General features: G+C 34.8%; 2 protein-coding genes across 2 annotated transcripts; one reads left to right on the top strand and one right to left on the bottom strand.

Annotated features, from left to right (window-relative positions):
- The first annotated feature begins 542 nt into the window (after positions 1-542).
- Positions 543-14,780, top strand: LOC128234867 (homeobox protein PKNOX1-like). Its single transcript, XM_052949453.1, has 10 exons — positions 543-588; positions 1,521-1,718; positions 2,229-2,336; positions 2,639-2,810; positions 3,042-3,395; positions 6,619-6,733; positions 7,444-7,595; positions 9,081-9,157; positions 9,453-9,697; positions 10,519-14,780. Exons 2-10 carry the CDS (start codon positions 1,591-1,593, stop codon positions 10,701-10,703), a joined length of 1,536 nt encoding a protein of 511 aa, XP_052805413.1. The 5' UTR covers positions 543-588; positions 1,521-1,590; the 3' UTR covers positions 10,704-14,780.
- A 1,162-nt stretch (positions 14,781-15,942) lies between these two features.
- On the bottom strand, positions 15,943-26,554 carry LOC128233469 (cilia- and flagella-associated protein 91-like). The gene is made up of 16 exons (XM_052947152.1): positions 26,328-26,554; positions 25,540-25,616; positions 25,121-25,278; positions 24,548-24,637; positions 24,215-24,271; positions 23,611-23,792; positions 22,972-23,149; positions 22,654-22,749; positions 22,096-22,157; positions 21,424-21,746; positions 20,070-20,258; positions 19,378-19,524; positions 18,876-19,097; positions 18,165-18,313; positions 17,671-17,762; positions 15,943-16,970 (listed from the first exon to the last, which is right to left on the bottom strand). The coding sequence occupies exons 1-16, from the start codon at positions 26,395-26,397 to the stop codon at positions 16,831-16,833; spliced, it is 2,232 nt and encodes a 743-aa protein (XP_052803112.1). The 5' UTR covers positions 26,398-26,554; the 3' UTR covers positions 15,943-16,830.
- Between the last annotated feature and the right edge of the window lie 1,127 nt (positions 26,555-27,681).

Raw genomic sequence — 27,681 nt, 5'->3', positions numbered from 1 at the left:
CTCCCTGTCGGAATGTTAAATTATTCGAGTTTTTTTAATGTTGCGCAGACATAATGTATAGTCGATACCAGGGATGTGCATGTACAATCATTGTGTGTAGAAATATACCCGCGCACATGTTCCCTAGCGAATATTTCGATCATATTCCACCTTTGTTTATTTGGTAATGACCACCTATAACTCACTGTCATATCGTGTGTCAGTTGCACTTTAGGGCGGGGGATATGATCGATAATGAGTCTTGGAAGCGTTTTGACATACGGCCGCTTTGTTGTCGGTATGTTGATTGCTAGGTCACATGACACTTGTTACTAACGGAGAAGAGGTATACAGAGGGGTATTGCATTTAATTGTTGAACGAAAAATGCATCTTATCTTTTATAAAGTATACATATTTCGATTCAAATATAATCATTTTAATAATTCAAGAAATATAGGTTTTTTAACACCATAGGCCTTCCTTGTTTAATTATCAAATAGTCCCCCCCCCTTGTGCGCCCTTGACGTCATTGATCACATGGTATGTGGGCAGTATCGATGATCTGACGCCCGCCATTTTGACGAAGAGTGACAGTGTCGTCGAACGAGGTAAGCTACCAATTACAAGCTTGGCTTTATTGTACGGTAATAAATTGATATCTGATCATATTGTCAGTGAAACTGATTGATGGTTATCAATTTCATTGATATAATTTTTGATTAGCCGTTAGTTTTCGGCACTGATTGGTGTTCTTTAGTAGGGTTTTCGATTAATTGACCTAGATATAAAGTGTTAAATGATTCGCTTCGATCGGCGCGTGCCGAGACACTGTCCATCCGGCGTAACCGAAAGAGAAAGTAAAGAACGCCAAACATCATTTTATGGCTTTGATTCTACTGTACTGCCAGCATGAATTGTTGAAAGTGTTTTCAATAAGAAATATCTTACAGTACTCGTTGTCGAGTGTACCAGTACTGTTTTAAAGAAAGAATAATCTAATTGAAATCGCAGATTGAGTCTGGTTATTAAGTATAAACATTTGCATCTAGAACTTAAAATAATGCGCGTTTTAAGCCTGTATGAATACTGGGTAGCAGGTACTTGTCGTATTTGCAAATTATAAAAATAATATTGATAGTCTGAATTAAAAATATATAAATAGAATACCTTTTTGAACATTTAAAACATTTTATTATAGAATTGTTTTGGCAAAAGGGGAAAATACTTTCATCATTCATTATTTATATACTGTTTTCAATTTTATTCAACAAACCTATCAACATATTCATGAATGGCACTATATTGCTGCATTTGGTTAATGTTTAAAAGTCAGTTTAAAGGGATTTTTTTATTTGCTTGGTATGGGAAAAACATCCGGTTTTAGGATAGGAATGGAAAAAGGAGCAGAAAAAACTCACTGCATGTTTTGTACTTGTCACCATTTTTTTATGATATTTGGTCGCATAGGTCTATAATCTTCTGGTAAATTAATGGTCTGTCCTGTTCTGTTCTAAAATTACATTTACTTCATAAATTTCAGACAGAGAAAACATTTCCATGGTGGATGTTGGTGACATGCTTTATGTAGGGCAGATAATGTGAGAAACGAGATGTCCACGGTCACTCATGTGATACCTACTGGTCAGGCTTTTTCCGCAGATGGTCAACAAGTGATCAATCTGGTCGCTTCTTCTGTTGCCTTGGCAACACCAAACCAAGATGGAACCATGGTTTTCAGGTATTTTTTTGTCCGGATTATCAATTTAGTTGTATTTAAGTTATTATGTACATCATGTTATGAATTGCTACTTTACAAACATGAATAACACTAAGTGACTAACAGTTTATAAGTTAAGGTAAGCATACCCAGGATGGTGTCCCGATACCTAAAAAGCTATTGTTGTACATTAATCGGTCTTCGATTATTTAATCATAAAGATTAAAGAAGTTCAAAACAGTGTCTAATCAGCCGAAAAATGTTAAGAATTACCAAGTTTAACTCCAACCATACAAGGAAAATATTGTTCCAATTTAGATTAATAATTAAAAGGGGAAGTCTCGCCCATCCCTAGTACAGAACCAATATTCCAATGGTTATGACTGTGGGATATTATCAAGGTGGAATACTTCACCAATGCTGAGATCTAATGCTACTTCCTTCTTCTATGACAAGACAAAAAGAAACATATATGGAAGTAATTTACATAAAAATAAGTGTTACCCTAACAGTAAGCAACTATAATTTCAGTGATGCGTCAGTCTTGGTTCAGCCGCTGTACACACCTTCCGGCCTCCAGGCCATTCAGTCTCCAAGTACAGACGCCAACATGGACAGGGAAAAACAGGCCATCTATAAGTAAGCTGGTTGCCTTGAAGTTAATGAATCACTTGGGTTAAAATGTTTTCATTTTGGATTGCTAATTGTCATATCTTTTGAATTGGGTAAAAATATTCTTAAACAAAGGCAATGGTAAAGAGAACATAGACTTTTTGAATTCTGCTTTATACAAATGTCTCTATGTAAAATTAAGAATAATATATATGCGTGTTACAAGAAATATTCAAATAATTAATTAATTTAAGTTAATTGATATTTTGAGTTAAATTGAATGCACACAAATGTTAAATTAAATACTTAATTAACACCACTTTTGCCAGGCACCCACTATTCCCACTGATGGCAATGTTGTTTGAGAAGTGTGAGCAGGCCTCAGCTTCTTGCGATGTTGCGAGCCCACAGTCTATTTCCGAGGACATGCAGGTCTTCCTCATGCACCAAGAGAAGGAAAACACCCCACTGCTTGAAGAAAATGGGGAGCTGGATAACCTGGTATAGCTCCATATATTTTAGTTAAAAAATAGAATTTCAAGCAATAAGTCAATGTTCTTGCATTACTGTAGGGCAACAATGGAGTATTTTTGTAATTAATAATGCCATGCATTGGGTATATTACATATTTGATCAGGTCAGGAATTTGAGTGAAAGTGTTTTATTTGTGAGCTTATAAGCTTAATGGTATAAATTTAGTCAACTTAAAGCTATTCATTTTGTCCATTTCAGATAATCAAGGCTATCCAAGTATTACGAATTCACCTGCTAGAGTTAGAAAAAGTGAATGAACTCTGTAAAGACTTCTGTCAGAGGTATACCAATTGTCTCAAGGGCAAGCTTCAAAGCGAAAACCTTTTAAGAACTGAGTCTGATTATGACCAATCAATGTTTGACGAACCCCCGACAGAAGAAGGACTAGGGACTGTTCAGACCCTCGTGTCGACTCCCACAGGGAGTGGGCTTATACTTCAGCAGCCAACAGTAGCTACCATGCCCACCCTGGGGCCTGGACAGATAATGTCGGGAGGAACGATATATCAGATGGTTCAGACACCGCAAGGGCTAGTGGCTCAGCCAGTACAGGTGGGAACTTGATGTAGTTGTTATATTTTAAGAAAAATAGTTAATTCAGTGACATTTCCAGATGCAAAATTATTAAAATTGAACAGTTCTGGGGGCTGTTCAGCGAAGGATCTTCTCAGTGACTTCAAAAATCTTGAATCTGTAGTTTGGTTTCAAATGGTAACAAGTGGATATGGTTTTAATTCCTCAACTTTTGTCAGTTTTTAAAACTGACTCAGTTGCAATTCAAACGAATATACTGCAAAATAATAAAAACAAGAAACTGTCTAGACAGTCTTCTATAGCTAAATGAATTTGCCATTTGTGTTTTTTGTTAGCTCCACTGGCCGAAGGCCATGGAGCTTATGTCGTCACAGATTGTCCGTCGTGAGTGCGTGCGTGCGTGCGTGCGTAAACTTTTACTTTAAACGACATCTCCTCTGAAACTGATAAGCGGATTTTGACAAAGCTTCACAGGAATGTTCCTTTGGTGGTCCTTTACCAAAATTGCTCAAAGGGTTCCGGTCCATTGCACAATATGGCCGCCAGAGCTAAAAATAGCAAAATCTTTAAACGACATCTCCTCTGAAACGGTTCGGCAGATTTTGATGAAACTTGACAGTAATGTTCCTTGGGTGGTCCTTTATTAAAATTGCTCAAATGGTTCTGGTCCATTGCACAATATGGCCGCCACAGCTAAAAATAGCAAAATCTTTAAACGACATCTCCTCTGAAACGGATAGGCAGATTTTGATGAAACTTGACAGAATTGTTCCTTGGGTGGTCCTTAACCAAAATTGCTCAAATGGTTCCGGTCCGCTACACAACATGGCTGCCAGGGCAAAAAAATAGAAAAACCTTTAAAGAACATCTTCTCAGAAACCGATTATCAGATTTTGATGAAACTTAACAGAAATGTTCCTTGGATGGTCCTTTATCAAATTTGCTTCAATGGTTTCGGTCCACTGCACAAGATGGCCCCCAGAGGTAAAAATAGAAAAACCTTTAAACGACTTCTCCTCAGAAACCGATGATCGTATTGCAATGAAACTTGACAGAAATGTTACTTGAGTAGTCCTTAACCAAAATAGCCCAAACAGTTCTGGTCTGCTGCACAACATGGGCACCAGAGCTAAGAATAGAAAAAAACGTTAAACTACATCTTCTCAGAAACCGATTATCAGATTTTGATGAAACTTTACATAAATGTTCATCGGGATGCCCTTTAACCAAAATTGCCCAAATGGTTCCGGTCCGCTGCACAACATGGCTGCGAGAGTTAAAAATAGAAAAACCTTTAAGGACTTCTCGTCCGCAGTCTTCACGAAAAACATTTTAACCTACTAGCCAGTTGGACTAGCATAATGGCATATTTTACTAGTCCGAATGACAATCTAGTAGTCCGACTATTTTGCCACATTATAAAACTGTATGCTTGAGGTAAATACCTATTTCAATTGAGCAGCTTGCAGTTTGAGTAAACATTTCTTTATTATGATGCTCATGCAGTGATAGGGAGTGACATCCTTCTGTTGGGAATAGTGCTCCTTGTTTTTCAGAACCTATGGGTACTATGTAAAAACAAAAGGCATCTTGCTTGAATAGACTGTAATAATATCAACATGGTTAGAAAAGAAATGCCATGCTTTAATAGCTTTGATTACATTTTACTACTGAATTACCTCCCTTTAATAGAAAAAAAAAATAATGTCTTAATTTTTCACGTATAGCATCTTTAAATAATTTTTAAACAATAATAATTTATGAGTAAACATATAAGCATAAAGTTCTCACAAAAAGATCAATTTAAAAACCTTACATTTATACATAGGAAAGTATATATAGACTGAACATTAATTTTCATTTAAGTGACATTCTGAAAGTTTATGAAACAGCTATTTTTAGTAACTTAAATGGCCGAAAAGTGTAAGTGAAACACCAAGTCGATTCTATCTCGTCAGTTCTTGTTCAGGTTAGATATTTGCTTCATAATCTATTCAGATTAAATGTTTATTAATTGTTTAACTTTTAAGCATTATTTTGGGTCGATATTTATAGTTTAAAGGAAAAACTTAGCAAGACAAGACAAGATTACATGTTAGTCAATCGTCAGTCCACAAATTGCCTGTGTCACAATTTTGACATAATCTTTATGAGACTTAATAACAAGGGTCATCTCAACAAAATCTTTGACAAAATGGCCCAAATGGTTCCGTTCCGCTGCACAACATGGCAGCCAGAGCTAAAAATAGGAAAAACCTTTACACCACTTCTCCTCAGAAACCGATGATCAGATTTTGATGAAACTTGACAGAAATGTTCCTTGGATGGTCATTAACCAAAATTTGTTAAATGGTTCCAGTCTACTGCACACCATGGCTGCCAGAGCTAAAAAATAAAAAAAACTTTATACGACTTGTCGTCGAAACCGATGACCTTTTTTCGATAAAACTTGACAGAAATGTTTGTTTGGTGCTCCTTTACTCAAATTGCCCAAATCATTTCGGTCCACTGCACAACATGGCAGCCAGAGCTATTAAAGTAAAAATTTTTTTTAAATAACTTCTCCTCAAAAATTGATGATTGTATTTCTATGAAACTTGACGAAAATGTTCGTTAGGTGGTCTTAGCTTGAACCTTTTGGCCAGTGGAGCACAGGCACTGATGTGCCTCTTGTCAACTTAATCACATACTGCACTGATCAAGTGTAACCGGGTATACGATATGTATATAGCGGCACTTATACTGTCTCGCTATAGAGCTAGCTTTTATAGGGCGCGGTAGAGTGTCCGCCTACAGAGTGAGAGGTCGTGGGTTCGAACCCCGACAGGAGCACATAGCAATTTGTGCAGTCTGTTACATTTGGCGCCCAACAAGGGGACAAAGGTCAATTCGCAATGACCTTGAGGCATATATTATACCCCCGGTTACATTTGGCGCCCAACGAGGGACCCGTGTTATACGATGTGCCTCAAGGTCATTGCGAATTGACCTTTGTCTCCGAAATTCGAGGACGAATTTCAAAATGGAGGGGGAATGTGTAACCGGGTATACGATATGTATATAGTGGCACTTATACTGTCTCGCTATAGAGCTAGCTTTTATAGCGACGCGGTAGAGTGTCCGCCTACAGAGCGAGAGGTCGTGGGTTCGAACCCCGACAGGAGCACATAGCAATTTGTGCAGTCTGTTACACAAGTATCATAGTTTAATAGCAGTTTCATGGCAGGATTTTTTATTCCAGATTCAACAGACCATGTCTACACTTAGTCCACAGCTGATCCACGGCAGTACGCCTCTCTCACAAATAGGAGTCCCGACATCAACTTTATCTTCAGTTTCTGTACCCAGCTCTGCAGGTTAGTAAGTTGTCATAAAAACTTCATAATTTTTTTTATGATATATGCTTATTATTAATTTTTAGAAATGAGCAGAAGTGTCTGAAAGAAGGCAAGCATTGATGGACATTTTAACTAGTTTTGAATTTGTTTCCTTGTTAGATTATAGACGCCTACATTTCAAGTACATTGTAGATTACATACTTTTAAGTACCACTGCCCAAGATCAAATCTGTAAACATCTGGCTCATCCTGCAAGTTACCTCTTTCCCAAAAGGATTGATTCAGTCTTGAACTGTCCCTTTTTTGATGAATGGATACTGAGTCATGCTGCTTTATCATTATTGTTATTATACAGGTACTTCTTTAATTTCTTAAACCAACTTTTTGGGGGGCATATCCTGTTTTACTCTCCAGAATTTTTTTCCTGGAGAGCAGACATCAGTTCTTGAATTCAGTGCTTCATAAACAACAATTCTAGTTACGTTTTTAGTCATGTTTATAGTAAATTTCATGTTGTGTAATTTACATTACTATATGATTACATATCTTGATAAAACACCTACAAATAACTGTAAAGAGGTGAGAGTGGTTAAGTGGTATAGGTACCCGCCTCTCACCCAACAGGTTGTGGGTTTGATCCCCACCAGGGGTACCTTCTCATGGCCTTCCAAATAGGACACATTATAATATATTTTAATTTGTTAAATGCATGCTTTTTACTATAACAGGATCAGGACCTCTCAACATGCCTTTGAACTCAATGGCAGGCAGTTTTGACTCTGATGATGAGGATACAAGTAAAAGTAAGAAGTCAAAGCGGGGAGTACTGCCTAAATCAGCCACACAGGTCATGAAGTCATGGCTCTTCCAACATATTGTTGTAAGTTGATTTGGATACTATTATATTTAGCATGGGTGGTAAGGACATTTATGTAATTGATACAAAAATGTAAGCTAATTTTAACAGGTCGGTAAAACAAGCACCGAGTTCTTCCTTATATACAGGAAACTCCTTTCTAATTATACTTGAAAGTGCTGCTTTGCAAACACTAACTGGTACTCCAAAAAAAAAGGTTATGTTATTATATAGAAACCAAAACAGAACTTACTGTTATGATGATTACGGTATCCTGTAATGTAAATTGTTCCTGTTGGGCGTGCTTAGATGAACTATATCATCCAGTTGCATTTACTTCAGATAAAACCAACATCTTCAGAATATCTTTGATAAAAATGATGATGCTTGTGATTGGTCCAACTACATTATCATTATCAATAATTAAATCAAAATGAATTACCATAATTGAATTATCTGCTCGGAAATAATCAGAGGTGCTTTTCCCTGATGTTCTGCCTCAATAATGATATCATACATGCATATTGTATGATTTTTTAAGTGAAATCATTCATTTCCATGCAGACCGAATATGGCTGATCACAACTGTTGGTCACGGATGTTGGCAAACCCATCAAGAATTAATCAGTTACATTAATTATCAGACCAGATAAATGTTACAAATAATAAGTGGTAACATAGAATATTTTTTCAATTGGGAATATCTCTGGGTGGAAACTTTTGGTTAATGTGCAGATACTCATGAAGTCCTAACTTCACTAACCATGCACTGTCAATGGCATTGTCATTGGATAATACTCTCATGAACAGCAAGGTTCATGACTCTAATACGCCCATGTACAGCAAGTTTCATGACTCTAATACACCCATGTACAGCAAGGTTCATGACTCTAATATGCCCATGTACAGCAAGGTTCATGACTCTAATATGCCCATGTACAGCAAGTTTCATGACTCTAATACACCCATGTACAGCAAGGTTCATGACTCTAATACGCCCATGTACAGCAAGGTTCATGACTCTAATACGCCCATGTATAGCAAGGTTCATGACTCTAATACGCCCATGTACAGCAAGTTTCATGACTAATACGCCCATGTACAGCAAGTTTCATGACTAATACGCCAATGTACAGCAAGTTTCATGACTCTAATACGCCCATGTACAGCAAGTTTCATGACTCTAATACGCCCATGTACAGCAAGTTTCATGACTCTAATACGCCCATGTACAGCAAGTTTCATGACTAATATGCCTATGTACAGCAAGTTTCATGACTCTAATACGCCCATGTACAGCAAGTTTCATGACTCTAATACGCCAATGTACAGCAAGTTTCATGACTAATACGCCCATGTACAGCAAGGTTTATGACTCTAATACGCCCATGTACACCAAGGTTCATGACTCTGTCTTTATTAATGAGTTATGACCCTTGTTTGACTTAGAACATACATGTTGGGGTTGAACTTGGGCCATCTTGTTTAATATGTACATGTCCTTTTCAGCACCCATACCCAACTGAGGATGAGAAGAGGCAGATTGCCACACAAACAAACCTCACCCTGCTACAGGTCAATAACTGGTAAGTCACCTTTTTGCTTGAAAGCATATGTCTGAGCAAGCTGTTAGGAAACAAGAAATATGTTCAAGATTTTCAATGAACCAAAAGTAGTACTATCTTGCTGCAATGCTATTGTCTTTTGCTTCTATGTTTTCATAAAATGCAAAATATATAACTCTCAGCATTGCAACCCTGCCAATGTAGCATTGTGAATTACAATTCAGGATTATGTCGATTTGTATGAACCATTAAAATTTATTGTTTATCTATTTCTGAACAAATAACCATAGAAATCCATCTATTGTTCTTGTAACAGGTTTATCAATGCTCGTCGGCGAATACTTCAGCCCATGTTAGATGCTGGAAACCCTGAACAGTCCAAAACGAAAAAGCCTAAACCTCAGACAAAACCACCACAGCGGTTCTGGCCATTCGGATCAAACCAGGGGTCATCAGGGGCTGCGACCTCGACCATGACCCCTCCCCCCAGTACTGTGACCTCGCCAAGCTTGGCTGGAGCAGGGTCTTCTATACAGACGCTTGTCATTCCTTCTGGGCCTTGTAAGTTCTGTTTTGAAAGTTAGTCAAGGTGACTTGACACTGGCTTCAATTTACCTGGACATTGTTATACTCTATGCTTTTTCGTTGGAGAGCATAACAAAATTCTGAATTGGAAACAAAAGCTGTTTTGGGTGTCTGCTAAGTAAACTTTACATGTTGTAAGACTTATAACTAATACAAATGTCGACTTATCAATCAACTGGCCTGTTGGTTTTGTAAATACCAGAACATACACATACTCCTATATATGCAGATATTATACAGATGTTAATGTCACATAAGCTCTTCCCTGTGAGGCCTTCTTTCACTTTCGTATGATTCGCGCAAATTGATCATCATTTTCAATGATAGTTTTAATGTTCTTGGTTGCTTAGAGAGAACAAAGTCATGGGTTCCAATTAATTCTGTCTGAACATATGAAGCCGATGGTAAACAAAGTCTGTAGCCATTATCTGTTTATTTATGTCGCTTTGTTGCACTCTTAAGTAAGTGCTGTAGCCAGGATTTGAAAAAGCAGGGTTGTATCCTCGCATTTAATGCATTTGAGCCTATAAGTTGCAACTTGGGATGGAGGGGGAGGGGGTAGCGGCATTCTGCCAGGGGGAGGGGGATCTCCCTGAAGAAATTTTTGATTTTGAAACCAAAATTTTCGTTTATTTTCCTTGCTTTTTTTCATATCATTGATAATAAATTAAGAAAATATCAAAGAACCAGGTAACTGCAATTATGAACTTAAGATATCATGGTTGCATGGTTCTTTGATAAAAATTTGTTGAAAAGCATTCAAGAAATGATTTCATCTTATTTATTCTTTATTTCAGTATTCACTGCAGATGGCCAGCTAGTCTCAATACCAGGGATGAATATGCATGACATGAAGGGGTCGATAAAACTGAACATTAGTGATGATGACCCCTTGTCACCTGATATGAAGGAACCAAGTGATACAAACAATAACAGCCACAACACAGACAATGACTCAAATGAAAACGATGGTCTAACATGACCCAGTTCTCTGGGAATGGGATGGGGGTTAAAGTAGTTGGTGTGCGGGCAGGGTTGGAGGGGATGGAGATGAAAAGGTTGGAAAATATTGTTCACGAGGGGTTGTGAGGTCTATGTGTGATAAACATTGGGTAATTTATGGGAGGTATTTTCCTGTTTAATAAAGGTTGTGGTATTTCACAGAAAGCCGAACAATATACTAATGATGGTTTTGTAGGTCTAGCTTAGGACCAACATAAATGTGCTACTTTAAAACACTTTACCATATGCTTTCTGATGGTATATTGCACTTAATCAATGTGATAAAATTGTTATCCCACTGTCTTAAAACAGCAAAATAACATTTAGAAATCAGTCTCTGTTTTGAAAATTTGATAGCTATGCAAATCAGCAGCAGTGCGGACAAAATTCATTGTGTATGGACATGATTTCTGAAATGGTCGGATATTAACAATAGCGCTGTTTTCCAATTAAATACTATTTCTGGTAATTTCAAATGAGTTCTATCATTCTATAAATGGAATAATTGTTTGTTTCATTGAGATATTGATTATATTACATCTCATGAACATTGAATGTTGATATACTGTATTCACTAGTTGGTGCGCCACTCATGGAAATATGCCTTTTTGATACACACTTGATAGAATTGCTATCTGACCTCAAAAAATAATTATGAAAATGAACATTTGAATTGACAAGAAAACCCAGCGAAGATAATTTTATTTACCAAACTAGATAATAAAGTGGTGCGCACTAAAAACATCTTCAATGTTAGTGAAATATTGACATATGTACACAGATGAACTATTTGACTGAAGTATTAACATATGTATACAAATGAACTATTTGACTGAAATATTGACATATGTACACAAATGAACTATTTGACTGAAATATTGACATATGTATACAAATGAACTATTTGACTGAAATATTGACTTATGTATACAAATGAACTATTTGACTGAAATATTGACTTATGTATACAAATGAACTATTTGACTGAAATATTGACTTATGTACACAAATGAACTATTTGACTGAAATATTGACTTATGTACAAAAATGAACTATTGGCCGGAATATTGACTTATGTATTATACAAATGAACTATTTGACTGAAATATTAACTTATGTACACAAATGAACTATTTGACTGAAATATTGACTTATGTCTTATACAAATGAACTATTTGACTGAAATATTAACATATGTATACAAATTAACTATTTGACTGAAATATTGACTTATGTACACAAATGAACTATTTGACTGAAATATTGACTTATGTATTATACAAATGAACTATTTGACTGAAATATTAACTTATGTATACAAATGAACTATTTGACTGAAATATTGACATATGTACACAAATGAACTATTTGACTGAAATATTGACTTGTGTATACAAATGAACTATTTGACTGAAATATTGACTTATGTATTATACAAATGAACTATTTGACTGAAAAATTAACTTATGTATACAAATGAACTATTAAACTGAAATATTAATTTATGTATTATACAAATGAACAATTTGACTGAAATATTAACTTATGTATACAAATGAACTTTTTGACTGAAATATTAACATATGTATACAAATGAACTTTTTGACTGAAATATTAACATATGTACACAAATGAACTATTTGACTGAAATATTGACATATGTATACAAATGAACTATTTGACTGAAATATTGACTTATGTACACAAATGAACTATTTGACTGAAATATTGACTTATGTACACAAATGAACTATTTGACTGAAATATTGACATATGTATACAAATGAACTATTTGACTGAAATATTAACTTATGTATACAAATGAACTATTTGACTGAAATATTAACTTATGTATTATACAAATGAACTATTTGACTGAAATTAACTTATGTACACAAATGAACTATTTGACTGAAATATTGACATATGTATACAAATGAACTATTTGACTGAAATATTGACTTATGTATTATACAAATGAACTATTTGACTGAAATATTAACTTATGTACACAAATGAACTATTTGACTGAAATATTGACTTATGTACACAAATGAACTATTTGACTGAAATATTGACATATGTATACAAATGAACTATTTGACTGAAATATTGACATATGTACACAAATGAACTATTTGACTGAAATATTAACATATGTACACGGATGAACTATTTGACTGAAATATTAACATATGTACACGGATGAACTATTTGACTGAAATATTAACATATGTACACAAATGAACTATTTGACTGAAATATTAACTTATGTACACAAATGAACTATTTGACTGAAATATTAACTTATGTATTATACAAATGAACTATTTGACTGAAATATTAACTTGTGTATACAAATGAACTATTTAACTGAAATATTAACATATGTATACAAATGAACTATTTGACTGAAATATTAACTTATGTACACAAATGAACTATTTAACTGAAATATTAACTTACGTATACAAATGAACTATTTGACTGAAATATTGACATATGTACACAAATGAACTATTTGACTGAAATATTAACATATGTACACAAATGAACTATTTGACTGAAATATTAACATATGTATACAAATGAACTATTTGACTGAAATATTGACTTATGTATTATACAAATGAACTATTTGACTGAAATATTAACTTATGTATACAAATGAACTATTTGACTGAAATATTGACATATGTACACAAATGAACTATTTGACTGAAATATTGACATATGTATACAAATGAACTATTTGACTGAAATATTGACTTATGTATACATATTAAATATTTGACTACAAGATTGCATACAGTTATGAAATTAACAATGTGAGAAAATCTCAATATTGTTCTGAAGAAAGATATTTCAATGCAACCAAAGAAATGTTTTCAGCAGCATTTAAATATATAGAATATAACTGCCAATTGGTGCCTTATTTATACTATAAATAATACTTGCAGTTAGATCTATCATGTCATGATCTCTGACATACATTTTGACTGTTATAAAAGATAAAGTTGATATGTTATGTGGGATTTTAATTATGATAACGTTTTTGGTGTTGTGTTTGCATATTACTGCTTAATATTGAATAAATAATGTGCTCTTTAACTTCATTATATTTTCTCGGGTGATTGACAAAAAAAATATATGTCAGTTACATTGATATCTGCAACAACCAGTCGTTAATATCCAATTCAATATTTATGTGTAAAACTACAGAAACAAGCTCAATAGCCAAAACTTTAAACATAAACCCTGTCTTAATGGCACTGGGTAAATGCCAAAGACATAGAACACAAAAACATAAAATCACAAACAAGAAACATGGAACAACAGAATAAAACTCCACAAACAGCACAGTGCATATATACTACATGTATATAAAATAATTAGGTATGTTTATCAAGGATTGTAAGGTACGGTAAAAGTCAAGACAAGTAACTTACCCTATTCTACATCTGTTTTTGTTGTAAATGTTTTATTTTATAACCAACAGTTTCTGTCTTGTATTAAAGAGTGGAGGTTGACAATAATCATGTATAATGTGTAGTGCATAAATTTACAAGTGAATATGCATGTGCTGAAGAGACTTATTTGAGCTTCTTTGTGTTCAAATGAAACACAATGTTGTATAACAAAGTTATTTTGCTCTTGACTTACATTTTATAAAGTTGTATACCAGGAGTAAAATAGAAAGAACTATTTCTGAAAGAAAAACAGGCAACATAATTTTGAAAGAAATGGTCAACATGCTTTAACTTTTATACATACATTTTTATAGCGTTATTCTTAAATAGCTTGTGGGACGTAAAAATCGAGTACAGATTTATTTCTACTGTATAGTTTGTTTTTAAATTTGTTGCGCTCATTTCTTTAGTGGTTAAGCTATTTTGAAATTGTTTACTGACTTGCATGCTGTTGTTATAAATGCAATAATTGGAAAATTGGTACATGCTTTAATAATTGTACTGATTTGTAGATGTGGAATTCTATGCAATAGGATTTCTGTCTTTGCATTATCATACCCAGTCTTGAATAAACTTACAAATATGCAGTCTCCTGTGTTTAAATTCTTGTACACTAATGTAGTGATATGAAAAATACATCATCATTGATTTGTCAAGCTTGTGGATGGCATGCTGCAGCAACGTCTGTGTATATGAGTTATACTGGTGATATCAAAGCATTGGTTGTGCTACAAGGTTCGTTGAATCTTACTGCTTGGGTTTATATTTGAAGTAAGTGAGTCAGTCATGGCCACTTAAAAGAAAATACAACTAAATTTTCTTTTAAGTAGGTCAAGATCATGGTCAATTAATAGGATAAACATTTGAATTACGAGGTCAAGTTATGATCCAACAATTTAAAAAAGTCTAGTTCAAACAATCCTTGAAAATTGATCATTTTCATTCTTCAAATGAATTGCTATGTAATTTATTTTTCTAGACCGCAATGCAATATTTTGCATAGCAAGCTAAGTAATAAGTATTTTCCATGGAAGGAGAGTATATTATTATGCTGTAGACGCTCTGCCAGTTTCTCCTCCATTCTTTGACCACCACTATGAACAAACATTAGCCTCATCCAACTGTCACAGAATGTGTGCTAAAGCTTCGGTTTAATCTGCCTATAAGTCTGGGCTGCATGGAAGGATCCTCATTACTTGGCACCAGTGTTCTACACATCCAGCTGCCAGGCAAAGTGTATATAATTATCACCTACATCTATGACTATGTTCCATCAAGGTCAAGGTCAAACAAAGTGATCACAGGTCAGATAGTCACTTAGGTCTTATGTATGCTCCATTACTCTACAAAGAGCTGGAAGGATGATAAAATGAAATTGGATTGAATATTTAATATTATGTTTGACACGTAGATATTTATCAAAGGTGATCACAATCCAATATCAGCTTCAATTCTGTACATGCCAGCATTTGAAAGTTTTACAACTTGATCACAAAACATATTATTCACCAAATGTCATGAATGTTAAGGTTTTTACACCTTCAACAGGTGATGTCAGTTCCATTAAACTTGTAGCAGTATCTTCCATTTTGTCACTCAAAAACAAGTGGAGTTTACGTAAATAATATAAAAAAAAAACCTTTTAGTATGTCCAAATTAAGGTTCAAGATACATTTTCCACACAGTTGGGGAAAATTGTTTTGACTTGTGAATCACTGACTTATTTGTTCTAGAAAAAGTATAATGACACACAGATTGTAATAAATTCATTTTTTATTTTTCATAATGGTATTTGAAAACAATAGTATAGAATCTAACACAAAGCAAATAGTGAATAAATTACCATGATTATCACATATGTTTTATAAATGAATCTTAAAGTGTTACAATAGATTTAGGAAGCTTCAATGAAACCAAATTGAACCAATACTTAAAAATCTTTCTCAGAGAATTAAGAAAGCTTTAGTCACATAAGTCATAAACTGATAAACTATTGCAGTTTTGAAGTGTATACACTTAAATACTAGTTTTGCAGAGAAACTTAGTTCGCATTCTAAGAATTGGAAAAAGTAAATGGAAATGCACATGTACATCAATAATAAAACAACTATTCTGAATATCACAGTTGGTAGAACATGTCAAAGTGTCAATATTTTATCCTTAACGGGTTTTCTATGAAACAAATAATTTGAATGAGTTACGCAGGAGACCTGAATTAAGAATAATTTGGTCATTTTAATGCCTGATGTTGTACAAAATTTATGCATTTCTATAAATACCCAATAAGCACATCCATACAAACAAGTTAACCCATTCAAACAAACACAATCACACAGCCAATAAATCATACCAGATTGTTCAATAACAAGGAAAATATTCCTATCACTGGTCTGGCATTTTGTAAACTTTGTAAAGATTGTACAACATGTACAAATAAGGGCAGATGTAGCTCAAATTAGTTCAACCAACTCTTGTCCACTTCAGTGAGGCATTTAGAAATCACAGACATACACTAAAACAGGATATGAATATATACATGTATTCCTATTTTTATTCCAATATAAAAGATGTTTTCCCTCTCAAGACACTTAATATCCATTTATCACAAAATATAGTTTATATTCCACTTTGAGTTCTTCACTTGGGCGGTGTGGGGGTGGAACTGGAGGGTGGGGTCACAGTTTTGGGTTGGCGGGGGTACATGGATATGACCTGCTCACTGTCTTTATGAATTTCATTATGCGCAGCCACAAGGTACCTCCTCTGGTCCTGACGAACTGTAAAACAAACATTGAGATTAGAGAATCATTTAAACAAAAGTCATCGAGTATGAAGGTGTCTGTTAAGATTTTAATATCTGGGTCAGTCTCTTATTTCCTAGGACTTGGCAAAGAGATATTGAGAAGACAATTTCTACGTAGCATCCTCTACCGAATGTCTACATTTTTTCATTTAATATCTTTACTTAAGTTTTTTCTATCAAACAGTGATAAGCACTTAGTAAGAACACTGTGAACAGATGAAAAGTTTCACGCTTTTGATGAGCTGATCATGAGGCATATGATTCAACAAGCAAGAGTCATGGGCCTGGCTATAACAATATGTAAGGTTTCTACCAAAGAAATGGACTCAAGCAGGCCGTAATAAATCGTGAGTTCTTAAGCGTTTTTTGTTTAAGTGGCTTTTTTCATTTACCCGAAGTTTTTCTTTACTCTTGATTTTACAAAGCAAAAGTTAATTCATCGTGATTACCATAAACATAATTTCCATTTTTGGTCCAAAAACTCTTAAGAAAGTAAATTTTACACAAATTATACCAAACCAAAAATAGTAAGCATAGCTTAGTCCTGTTTTAAGGGACTTGAGATGTTTCGGGAAATTGGGGCAAGGTTTCATACCGGCTTCTGGCTGTCTTAACAATCAAGTTAACATTAATTAGTATAAATGGTGTAGATTAAGTCAACAATGAGCACATACTTTTTTCTCTGACGGTCTGTTTCTGGACTTCAGGAATAAGGAAACAGTGGACGAGGTCAGCAACAATCTCCTCTGACTGTAGTTGGGTTCGTCTTGAAAACAACAAACAACATTATAGTACACAGGTGTTGCAAGATAAAACGTTGATTTGTATATAGTAAGATGGTATAGTTAACAGAATAAATCAGTGTTGGTTGGATATATCCTATCCTATTCTGTTATAGCTTATGTTCATTTCAAATAACAAAGGCTTATATCTTCAATTTGGCAATAATACTTTTATTCTGGACTGGTATCTACATGTATAAAACCTTTAGACATGTATTTTCCTAAAACATTTAAAAATTTGATGACTGTCAGCAAGACTGTAGTTTTTCTATAAGTACAAGTAGTTACTTCAGTCATGTTTTATAATCATGAAGTACTTATTAAACCATCAGACTTTGTCTGCGTGCTCATTGGCTATTTCCAATAGTAACTTAATAACCACTTACTTGTCCTCCAGATCGTAAGCGATATCATTGATTTTCTCTGCATACTCGGAAACCTCCATTCTAGCTTGGGCATCAGCTGTGTCGTCTATCGAGCCGATAACAATTGATGTCAAATACGAGTCTACAGTGTCCTGGTGAACTCGGATAACCTGCATAAAGAAAATGCCAAAATTTTTACCGACATTCACTTCACATGTATTTCATGAAATAAGGACAGAAACAATTTATAAATGGTGTTCACAAAAAGTAAATACTAGTAATCCTATCACACTGTGAAGAGTTCCTTGTACACAACATTTAACATCTGGATAATAGTACCTAAGTTTGCATTTCTTGTATTTTCATTTGACTTTTTTCATCTGAAATTTTGTAACTGTGGTGTTTATTATTTTTCCCTCTTAAAACTACTATGCATAAAGTACCTACAAGGAGTCATTCAGTTACAATTTTCTCAAGTACATCAAAAAGTAATTTGAAAAAAAAAAAAATGCAAAAATACCCTGCAAATATTACCTTTAGTAAAAATTAATCAATGATATTACACATAATTTATTCTTACATAAACTCTTGCTTCATGCAGTTTATACTTTTTTTCAGATTTTCCTTTTTAACAAAAATATTGTGCCTGATGTGTTCAATAGACTGTAAGGTTTTGTTTTGATTACACACCAAATTTTGTTCAGATTTATAAATCTATGACCTGTCACCTACCTGTTTGAAAACCTCATCCTCCTCTCTCCGTCTCCGTTCCTCCACCTGTCTCCGACCACTCTCTTCTGCTTCCCGTATCCTTCTCTGCCGCTCGGCAAGCATTGAAAATGCATGGATACGGCGCTCCTCCTGTAGACGTACCAGCTCCTTGCTGAGGAAGTCAAACATATCTCCGAGACTCTTACCCTCCACGCCAGCCAAGGCCTCATCAACCAGTGATTCCTGAGGAGAAGTACAATAGAGATAAATATTTAAGATATAACTGTTTCAAATTAAAAATATATCGCCAAGGCTCTTACCATGCTTATTGGGCTGTGCCCCATCAAGCCCGAAGCCATAGGGATAGGACAGGTGGACACATGTACCAAATTTAATGCTGACATTGATAACTTGAATGGTTTTTAAGTTATGGCCAACATAATAGTGTTTACATGACTCTAACTACCATGACAACGATGACCCCATGGCTACAAGCCTTTGAAAAAGACAAGGTAGAGGGTACCTGGTGTTCATGAAGTCGTCTCTGTCGCTGTAACGCAAGGGTGGCTTGTTTCTCCTGTTTCTTGTAGGTCTGTTCGGCGTCCTGTAGAGCGTGGGTGCTGCGCAACTCCCGGATCAGCTCCATACGCTTCTCTTTACCCTCATACATCTGAAACAAGAATGCCAAAATGTGCATGAGAATGTCAAGAGTCTTTGGTCAAGACTGTCACATCAATCAGAGATCATTAACATGAAAGAAGGCCTACACATATACAGTTAAGGTTTTTCTTCAAAATACAAATCAATTTTCTTCTACAATGATAAATCTTCAATCACAGAGCCTACAGCAACAACATTTCTAATATCTAATAAATGTACCAATTACTCAAATATCTATCAATCATGCACATCCCTCAATCTGCAAATACCCCAATCTGCACATCCCCTGTCTGCACATCCCTCATTCTGCACATTCCAAATCTGCACATCCCCCGATCTGCACATCCCTAATCAGCACACCCGGATCTGGACAACCTACCCCTGAACTGCACATCCCACTATCCCCACATCCCCAATCAGCTAACCCTGGATCTGGACAAACCAGATCTGCACACCCAAAATCTGCACATCCCCCATTCTGCACATCATGATATGACAGAAAATACCTACCAACTATTAAATCACAATCACTGGGCCCGACCTATCTGCACTTACCATGTTCTGTATGGCTCTTCCTCTGATGACCTGCTGAAGGAAGATCACGGCCAACTCTCGATCCTCCTCCTCCTGCGACGGCACCTCAACTGTAGGTGTAGGCGGGCGTGGAATGGGTTTCTCGATCTTCTGGAGGAATCGCAGCGGCTTGGGCTCTTCCTCTCCCTTCAGTTTAGCCTCCTTGATGGTCTAATTCAAATGGATGAGTAGAATAAGTAAACCATTTGTAACAGTATTGAGCTTTAGTGTAAGAGTATCATTCTGCTTTGGTCCAACTCTTTTTATGCTTTGGTGTAACAGTATTATTAGGCATTTTCATTGCAAAGATTAATATATAAGATAAAAAGAAACATCCCCAAACAAAAAAGGTAGTAAAACTTAACCTTTCATTTTCTTATTTTCTTAAGAAACCAACAAGGAATGAAAATAAATCCACCTCACAAAAATGTGTTACATCCAATTCACCCGACTTGAATTCAGGCTTTATTATCTGATAATTATATAAAATAAAATTATACAAAAAGAATACCTGTATTTTTTATATATATAAAAAAAACTTAAAACCACTCTGATACAAAGATCCATCAGTAACTTTTTCTTCTAGTAACTATTATGATCACATACTAGTAACTATTATGATCACATACTAGTAACTATTATGATCACATATTATATAAAATAAGAATAATTTTCTTCCAAAGACATGTCATTTATATGAAGTCAAAAATAATGAGTCATATATGAATTATACAGAGCAGGTGTTGCAATACTCTAGGGATAATCATTTCTCAGAAAAAAATAGGCAGTTTTTATTGTATCGCATTTCAAATTGATACAATTTACCATTATCTCTGAAAGGTCACACACCGTAATTCAAAAGATTATGATTGTTAGAGTCCATTTAAAAAACACTGACACCATTTCTTTTAGTCAGTATAGACAATAGCTAATTGTTATATATTTATACATATTTCTGTCTTCATGCAACTGACAGAGCTTATAATTCTGGTTTTGAGGAAATGTTTTCAGCTGATTTTCTGATATTTTTTTTTGCTTTTGACAACAATGATTTTTTTATTTCCACCCTGACTGACTCTTGCCCGACTGTTTACTTCAACCAGATAAAAATGCACTTCATAAGATATTCCAGATGCGTAATAGTACACCAATATCATTGATATCAGTTAAACACATGTTAGTCACCTAATTATTTTAGCTCATTGTCCTTATAAGGATGGCCAATTAACATTTGGAATACACAGACCCACCAGGCAAGCCACTGAGGGAAATAAACTGCGGGTAGGCTAAGGAAGAAATAAATGATATTTTTGTTAAGATCATCTACAGCCCATACCTCATGCATATCCATAAGTTCAATCTCCTGCCTGTATTTTCTCTTGACGAAGCCCGACTTGGTAACTGTTTTGGGCTTGGGTCCCTTGATACGGGGCTGGGTTACAAAATCTGGAAGTGATGCCTCTAGTTCTAGTAGACCCTGGTAAGTGTTTAAGTGTCGGGACTTGACAGTGTATTGTTCTGAGCCTCGGTCAATGAAGATGCCGACGCGGGTGAGTGGAGCGTATGTCTGGGAGCCATACGTGGCATAGTCATTGATAACCTCACGTCGCTCAAGTTTGCCCTCGACTTTACGGCGTTTGTCAGTAAGCTTACGAATAGCTGAAGTAAAGAAGAACAGTTTACATAAAGCCAGACAGAGTATACTCTAATATTAAAAATGAATTCAGAGAATGACACATTAAGGACTTCAATTAAGAAAAAAAACTCTTTAAATTACCAAGGAATCAGCATTTATGCTTTGACAGCAACTTATTAAAGGTCACAATTTCTTTTTTATAACAAATCTGTTGAAATATCCTAACAATGGTATTTTTATAAAGTCTCAGAAAATCCTTATTTGCTATCTCATTGTTTAAAATGTCACGGCATTATGAAACACTAGAAAACACATCTGAGACCTATTCAGCATTACAAACAAGAAGTTACGTTAGCTGAGGTATGGACTTACTTTTAATATGTTCATTCCTGATTTTCTTGATCCTTGATTCCTTTTCTTTCTGTTTCTTAGACCTGCAAAACATACACATTATTTAATTCTATTTTATCCAATACTTACACTCACATATTAATAATTTAACTGTTCATATTTTGGTTATTAAAATTTTATAATGAATTTAAGTTTACTCTAAAACCCACAATCATATGTTCGTGATTAAATATTGTTTTCTGCTACAAAAACTTCGATGATGATGTTTACTAACATTATATTGTGAATTTTAAAATTTAAATTCAAGGTTTTCCTTTTCTTTTTGAAATTGATGTTTGAAAAAAAAAATTATCATTCATAAATGATTAGACCCATTTGTTACCTGTTGGGAGCACCCATCATTTGAACAATTTAAGGGCAATAACTTTAGAGCGACAATGGCAATCTGACTGGTAATTAATCTCAGTTGAGGGAAAATGCCAATAAGCATTATTGCCAAGTTTTGTAAAGATTGGAAAAGGAATGACTAAGTAAGAGATGAAAATTGAATATGTTGTAGGCAAAAAAATACCAAATTACCACAGTTTATCAAGACGTTTAATATTGAGTTCCTGGTGGTTCTCCTCACGCTGTTTTAATAACTGCTTGAGGACTTCAAGTCGGGTCTCCTGGAGTCTGAAATGCAGATATACATATATTGATTTGTGAGTAGGATTTCATATTAAATAGGAGATCAAAAAAGAGAATGACCAATTGTTTAAAACTTTGGTTTATATGGCAAATTAGGTAAAGTCCAACAATGTAATATTAACAATCACATATACCTGTATGATGCACACAAAATAATTATGACTGGTTTTATTTCAATAAGTATCTCTATCCTTGACCTTTACTCACTTTTCAATCTCCTGTTCTCGTAGAGCCCATTCCTTCCGCTCCATCTCATCCATCATGCGTTTACGTTTCTCCAGCTGGGAGACGTCATTCAATGGAGGTAAAGTTGCCTCCCACGCCCGCTTGGCTCGGGCCCTCTCTATCATCTCAACCTCGGCACGTCCCGCCGGCAAACCCCGACCTATAAACATGCAAGGTAAAATTGTTAGTTTTGAACAATGCATCATAAAAATAGTACAATTGTCACAGAGGAAAACTCTCACATCAAATGTTTCATTATATTTCTGATTTATTAAAACAAAATCTATAAAAAAAAATTCAAAGCAGCTAAACCTTTTTTACCTAAAGTTTAGGTAAAAAAGATTTAGCTGCTTTGGATTTTTTTTCATAGATTTTGGTTTAAAACCTGCTTATTTGTAAAATCTTTAAAAGAACGTGTTAAGAGACAGAAGAAATTATACGGATACTTGTAGTACCATAACAATACTCCATTTAAAAAAAGAAACGTTCACAACAGTAAATAATTGCATTGCAAGTGGAAACCAATACTTTTCCATATTTCTTAGTTGGCCAAACAAACAAGCTTAAAACACTTCTTATCATTATGATTTATAATATTATCAAGGCCAAGATTTCACTCACCATGTGACAACGTAGCCAAAGTGAGAAGCTCTGGGGCAGATCCAGGCCGGACAACATACTCAGGAGTATATGGATCTGTCTGGGCCTCAGAGTCACGATAATCAGTCTGGATCTCTATGGTACGTGTGAGGGGCGTCGGGGGTCGCTCAACCTGCATATCAGGCCCCGCAAGAGGGTCGTGTCTGTAGGAAGGGGAAGATTATTTGAGTCTGACCAAATTAATAATAAACATTACCTGTATGTCCTGTTCATCATAAAATATTCTGTACAACATAAATGAGTCATCAATTACATGTATGTCACACAGAAATTTCACATAACTCAAGGTTGATTTGCAACAATGTATAAATGACTAAACATTGTTGAAAGCAAAATTTACATCCAGTGACCCTCATGGTTATAAAATCCGTGTCTCTGGGTCCCACTATATGGTCAACACTCAAAGACTCATTTTGGAGAGTCTCTTGAATGCATAGTAAGTTCAAAATGGCAGTTCCAGGTATTTCTGCGTAAGGGAAAGACCTAATTTGCGTTATTTTGACTTCTTGTCTTCTACAACAAAGTATATATATGCATACATCCCAGTACTGTATTTTAATTTTACCTTGCTGTGGCGAGAAGCACCTCTGGTGGAACCTGCTGCAGGAAAGGGATAATAGGCCTGAAAGTGTTGGTAAAACACATTCAATATTTACATACATTTAGAATTTTTTTGTCTTTTGCGAAGGTTTTGTCTACCAAAATTGAATATCATTAAATGTAATGAGAGAGAAAGCAAAGCGAGAAATACATACACATAGATGTGTTTTTGTTAAGATTTATTAAGCCCTAATTCCCAATCACATCCAAAGCATTCATGGCCACTTTGCGAATGATGTAAAAGTCATAACACATTATGCAAGTTCTACTGGTTTGTTATGTCAAACAGTTCACTTACCTTCTGAAGTACTTGAACCTGTCTGAGCCCCTGACATGGGCGGTAGAATATTCTTTTGCTGGAACTTGTACACTGGGGTCATAGTTGAACCTAGAGAGAGGATTTCAATTGTTATTTAGTAATTTATTAACGTATCAGATTTTCTCTTTAATTAACCTCACACCTCTGCTAACAGTGGTCGAAATTAGCACAAGCCTGCAAGCCATGCACTGGTAAAATGATTTCCAGGCTTCTCGATTTTATATAGCAGGGCTTGTTAAGAATGTTGATTCCAAGCAGTAGTGTCTGAATTCGGGCTTGTTCACCCACAGTCTACCAGGTAATTTCAATGACTGATTGAGAATGATTACTGTTTTTTGAATAGTAATAGTTCATTTTTATGTACTCACAGCGTTGGATTATCAAAACTGATTGTTCAATATTTAACCTATGACATACCAACACAAAAAAGCATGAAAGTTCAGAAACTACCTAATTATACTACTTTTTTACCGTTTTCATATTGTTACTACATGTACTTGATAAGGTAATTCAACTTCTAAATAATTTAGTGTTCTGTAATTAATCACTTACGTTGTGTATCTAATCAATTGCTCCCTGTGTTGGTCTGCATATCCTCGCCACTGTCTTGAGATGAACTTAGGGACTGGATCAGTGACATCAAGCCTCATCTGAAACCTTGGATGGTGTCGAAGCTCGCTGAACATTGTATTGTACACAGGGACACGTTTCTGAAAGAGGAACATTTTTAAGATTACATATACGCTTATTTTTTTTCAGTCTCAAATCAATTGCATGTAATAGATAGATCAACCAGCACATTTGTTAATCTTTTCTAAATTTCATACTAAAGTAAATTTGTTTAAATATAACTTCTTTTTTTGTAATTTTGATACTTGTTTCGATGAAAGAATCTTAGAAATATAAAATATTTGCAATACTTTGTTACATTGTGTAAAAAATTAGTTTTTACAACACATAATGCTACATACAACACGATCAGCCCCCGTGTGAGCCTTAAACGTAGCTCTGGCATGATCACGTTCACTGGCAAGGACATGGTGATTATCTGAAAAAGAAATAAATGAATTTAATAATGGTATTGATTTGAAGGTTAACAAGTTACAGTGATTCATTTTGCTGCGCATGCCAAGTCCTAGTATGATAATTGTTTTTCCAGAGGACCCATTAATCCTAAATATGTGTATCTTGTGGATGCATACTTTTTTAAGTAATCTGTGCACAAAGTAATGCTTGAGACTCTTATATTTTGGTCAGGTCCCATTGTATTGAAATATGTGAGTCACAAGGGATATGCACTCAAGCAGATTTCATAATGAATCACTGCTGTTGTGAATTGTGAATAAATTTGGCAACAGAGCTTATCTTTCTTTGGGTGATAACTAAATAACACACAAAATTTTCAATGTATAAGTCATAGTTGTTATATATTGCTAAATATTTAACAGATTCATAACTGCAGTGATAACTATGAGTGTTGGTGTGCAATAGTAATAGCCAGCTACCACACGCGGCCACATCTTTCAAGTTCTGTACATAACTACATGATGTAGCCCTGTAATTGTGATTGTTTGTTCCAGCCCTGCATAGATTTTTTCGCATGCTTACTATATATTTATAAATGTTAAGATTTCTTTAATTAATTTGGTTTTTGCTTATTAAGTCTAAAAGAATTACAAAATCTCATGATCTTATTATCATCATTATGACATTTATGATTTTGTAATTTGTTTCCTTATTTTGATGTTCGACTACTCACCATACAGGTAATCATGGGTCCTGGACATTTGAACAGGAGCTTTGCGCAATGTCTGTGTCTGCGTTGCCATTTTTATTTCGTTTGATGCAATTTAAAAGAATTTATTTTTCAAAATAGTTTAAGTTCCTCCATGTTTACTAAAATTCAAGATGGCCGACGTTTAACAGTTGCCAATAGTTACAGGGTATTTTATGCAATTGAAAATCGCTTATATTTTAGCAAATTATGAACAACACAATTTTATCTATGTTAGAAGTATTATGGAATAAATAAAAAATAACTTAACTAAAATATTAAATTTATTTTCGCGATAATGGCCAAAGGGCTACATTACACCATTAGTGAGCAGAAATGTCAGGTTTTATCTGCCCATGATACAGCGTGACGTGTTCGAGCAAAAACAAATACTTCATTGGACACCTAGGCCAATAATGTATAATAAAATAGTGCAGTTTTGCTTAAAACCTGTCTACACTTCATTCTTTTGTGTAAACATATGTGTTGTTGTGTAAAATTTTTCTGTAGAAAGTTTTTGTTTCTTACCGTTCTCGAGTGATACATGTATACATGTATGCATATTCGCTTGTTTATCATATCATGTTATTTATACATTTAATTAATTGTGTTTGTAAACACTGTATGCCTAAAATATGCAATGCATATCAATTAAAGTTTGAATTAAAAGTCAAATAGAAATATAATTATAACACTGTGCGAGTTCCATTATGAAATTTAGCTTGAAATGTCAAAATCAACAAACCAAGATATAAGTGGCAGAAAGAACAGAGTTAATCGCTCCTTTAACAGTGAAACCGTATGTGTCCTGTTGAGCTACACATGATCAATGGTTTTGTTTTTGTAAATGAATACTTAACATTTGACTTACCTTTTAGAATAACTAGACCATTGTAGCGCGTTCAGATGTTTAAATCATAAGTGAACTAGATGCATTTCTGGCCTATTGCAGGAACTGCTTATCTATTTATGATTTGCAAATTCCACTTAGTAGGTAACATAATAACTGGTTATCTATAAATATAATTATACAAGTAATTAGCAACAGCAAGAGCAGCAGCAGAAGAAACAGCATTAGCAGCAGCATTAGAAGCAGAAGCAGAAGCAGTATCACCAGCGGTAGCGGTAGTAGTAAGGGTAGGCCACCCCATGTTGGAGCAATGACCACACCATACGGGAGCAATGAAAACCAGAGGTGGGAGCAATGGCCACCCGAGGTTGGGGCAATTACGGCCAAAAGTGGGTACAATGGCCACCCCAGACGGGAGCAATGACCACCTCAAGTTGGGAGCAATGGCCACCCGAGGTTGGGGCAATTACGGCCAAAAGTGGGAACAAT

This window comes from Mya arenaria, chromosome 5 (assembly GCF_026914265.1).
Source record: "Mya arenaria isolate MELC-2E11 chromosome 5, ASM2691426v1".
In the NCBI taxonomy this organism is placed as follows: domain Eukaryota; kingdom Metazoa; phylum Mollusca; class Bivalvia; order Myida; family Myidae; genus Mya; species Mya arenaria.
The sequence above is the reverse complement of the archived record's forward strand: the minus strand, read 5'-3'. Positions and strand labels throughout refer to the sequence as shown.

Coding starts and splice junctions, on each gene's coding strand:
- LOC128234867 (XM_052949453.1), top strand. CDS start 1,591: ATGTCCACGGTCACTCATGTGATACCTACTGGTCAGGCTTTTTCCGCA. Junction 7,596..9,080: donor GGCTCTTCCAACATATTGTT/GTAAGTTGATTT, acceptor TGTCCTTTTCAG/CACCCATACCCAACTGAGGA. Junction 9,158..9,452: donor CTGCTACAGGTCAATAACTG/GTAAGTCACCTT, acceptor TTCTTGTAACAG/GTTTATCAATGCTCGTCGGC.
- LOC128233469 (XM_052947152.1), bottom strand. CDS start 26,397: ATGGCAACGCAGACACAGACATTGCGCAAAGCTCCTGTTCAAATGTCC. Junction 22,750..22,971: donor CGAGAACAGGAGATTGAAAA/GTGAGTAAAGGT, acceptor TCTGCATTTCAG/ACTCCAGGAGACCCGACTTG. Junction 19,525..20,069: donor GAAGAGCCATACAGAACATG/GTAAGTGCAGAT, acceptor TTCTTGTTTCAG/ATGTATGAGGGTAAAGAGAA.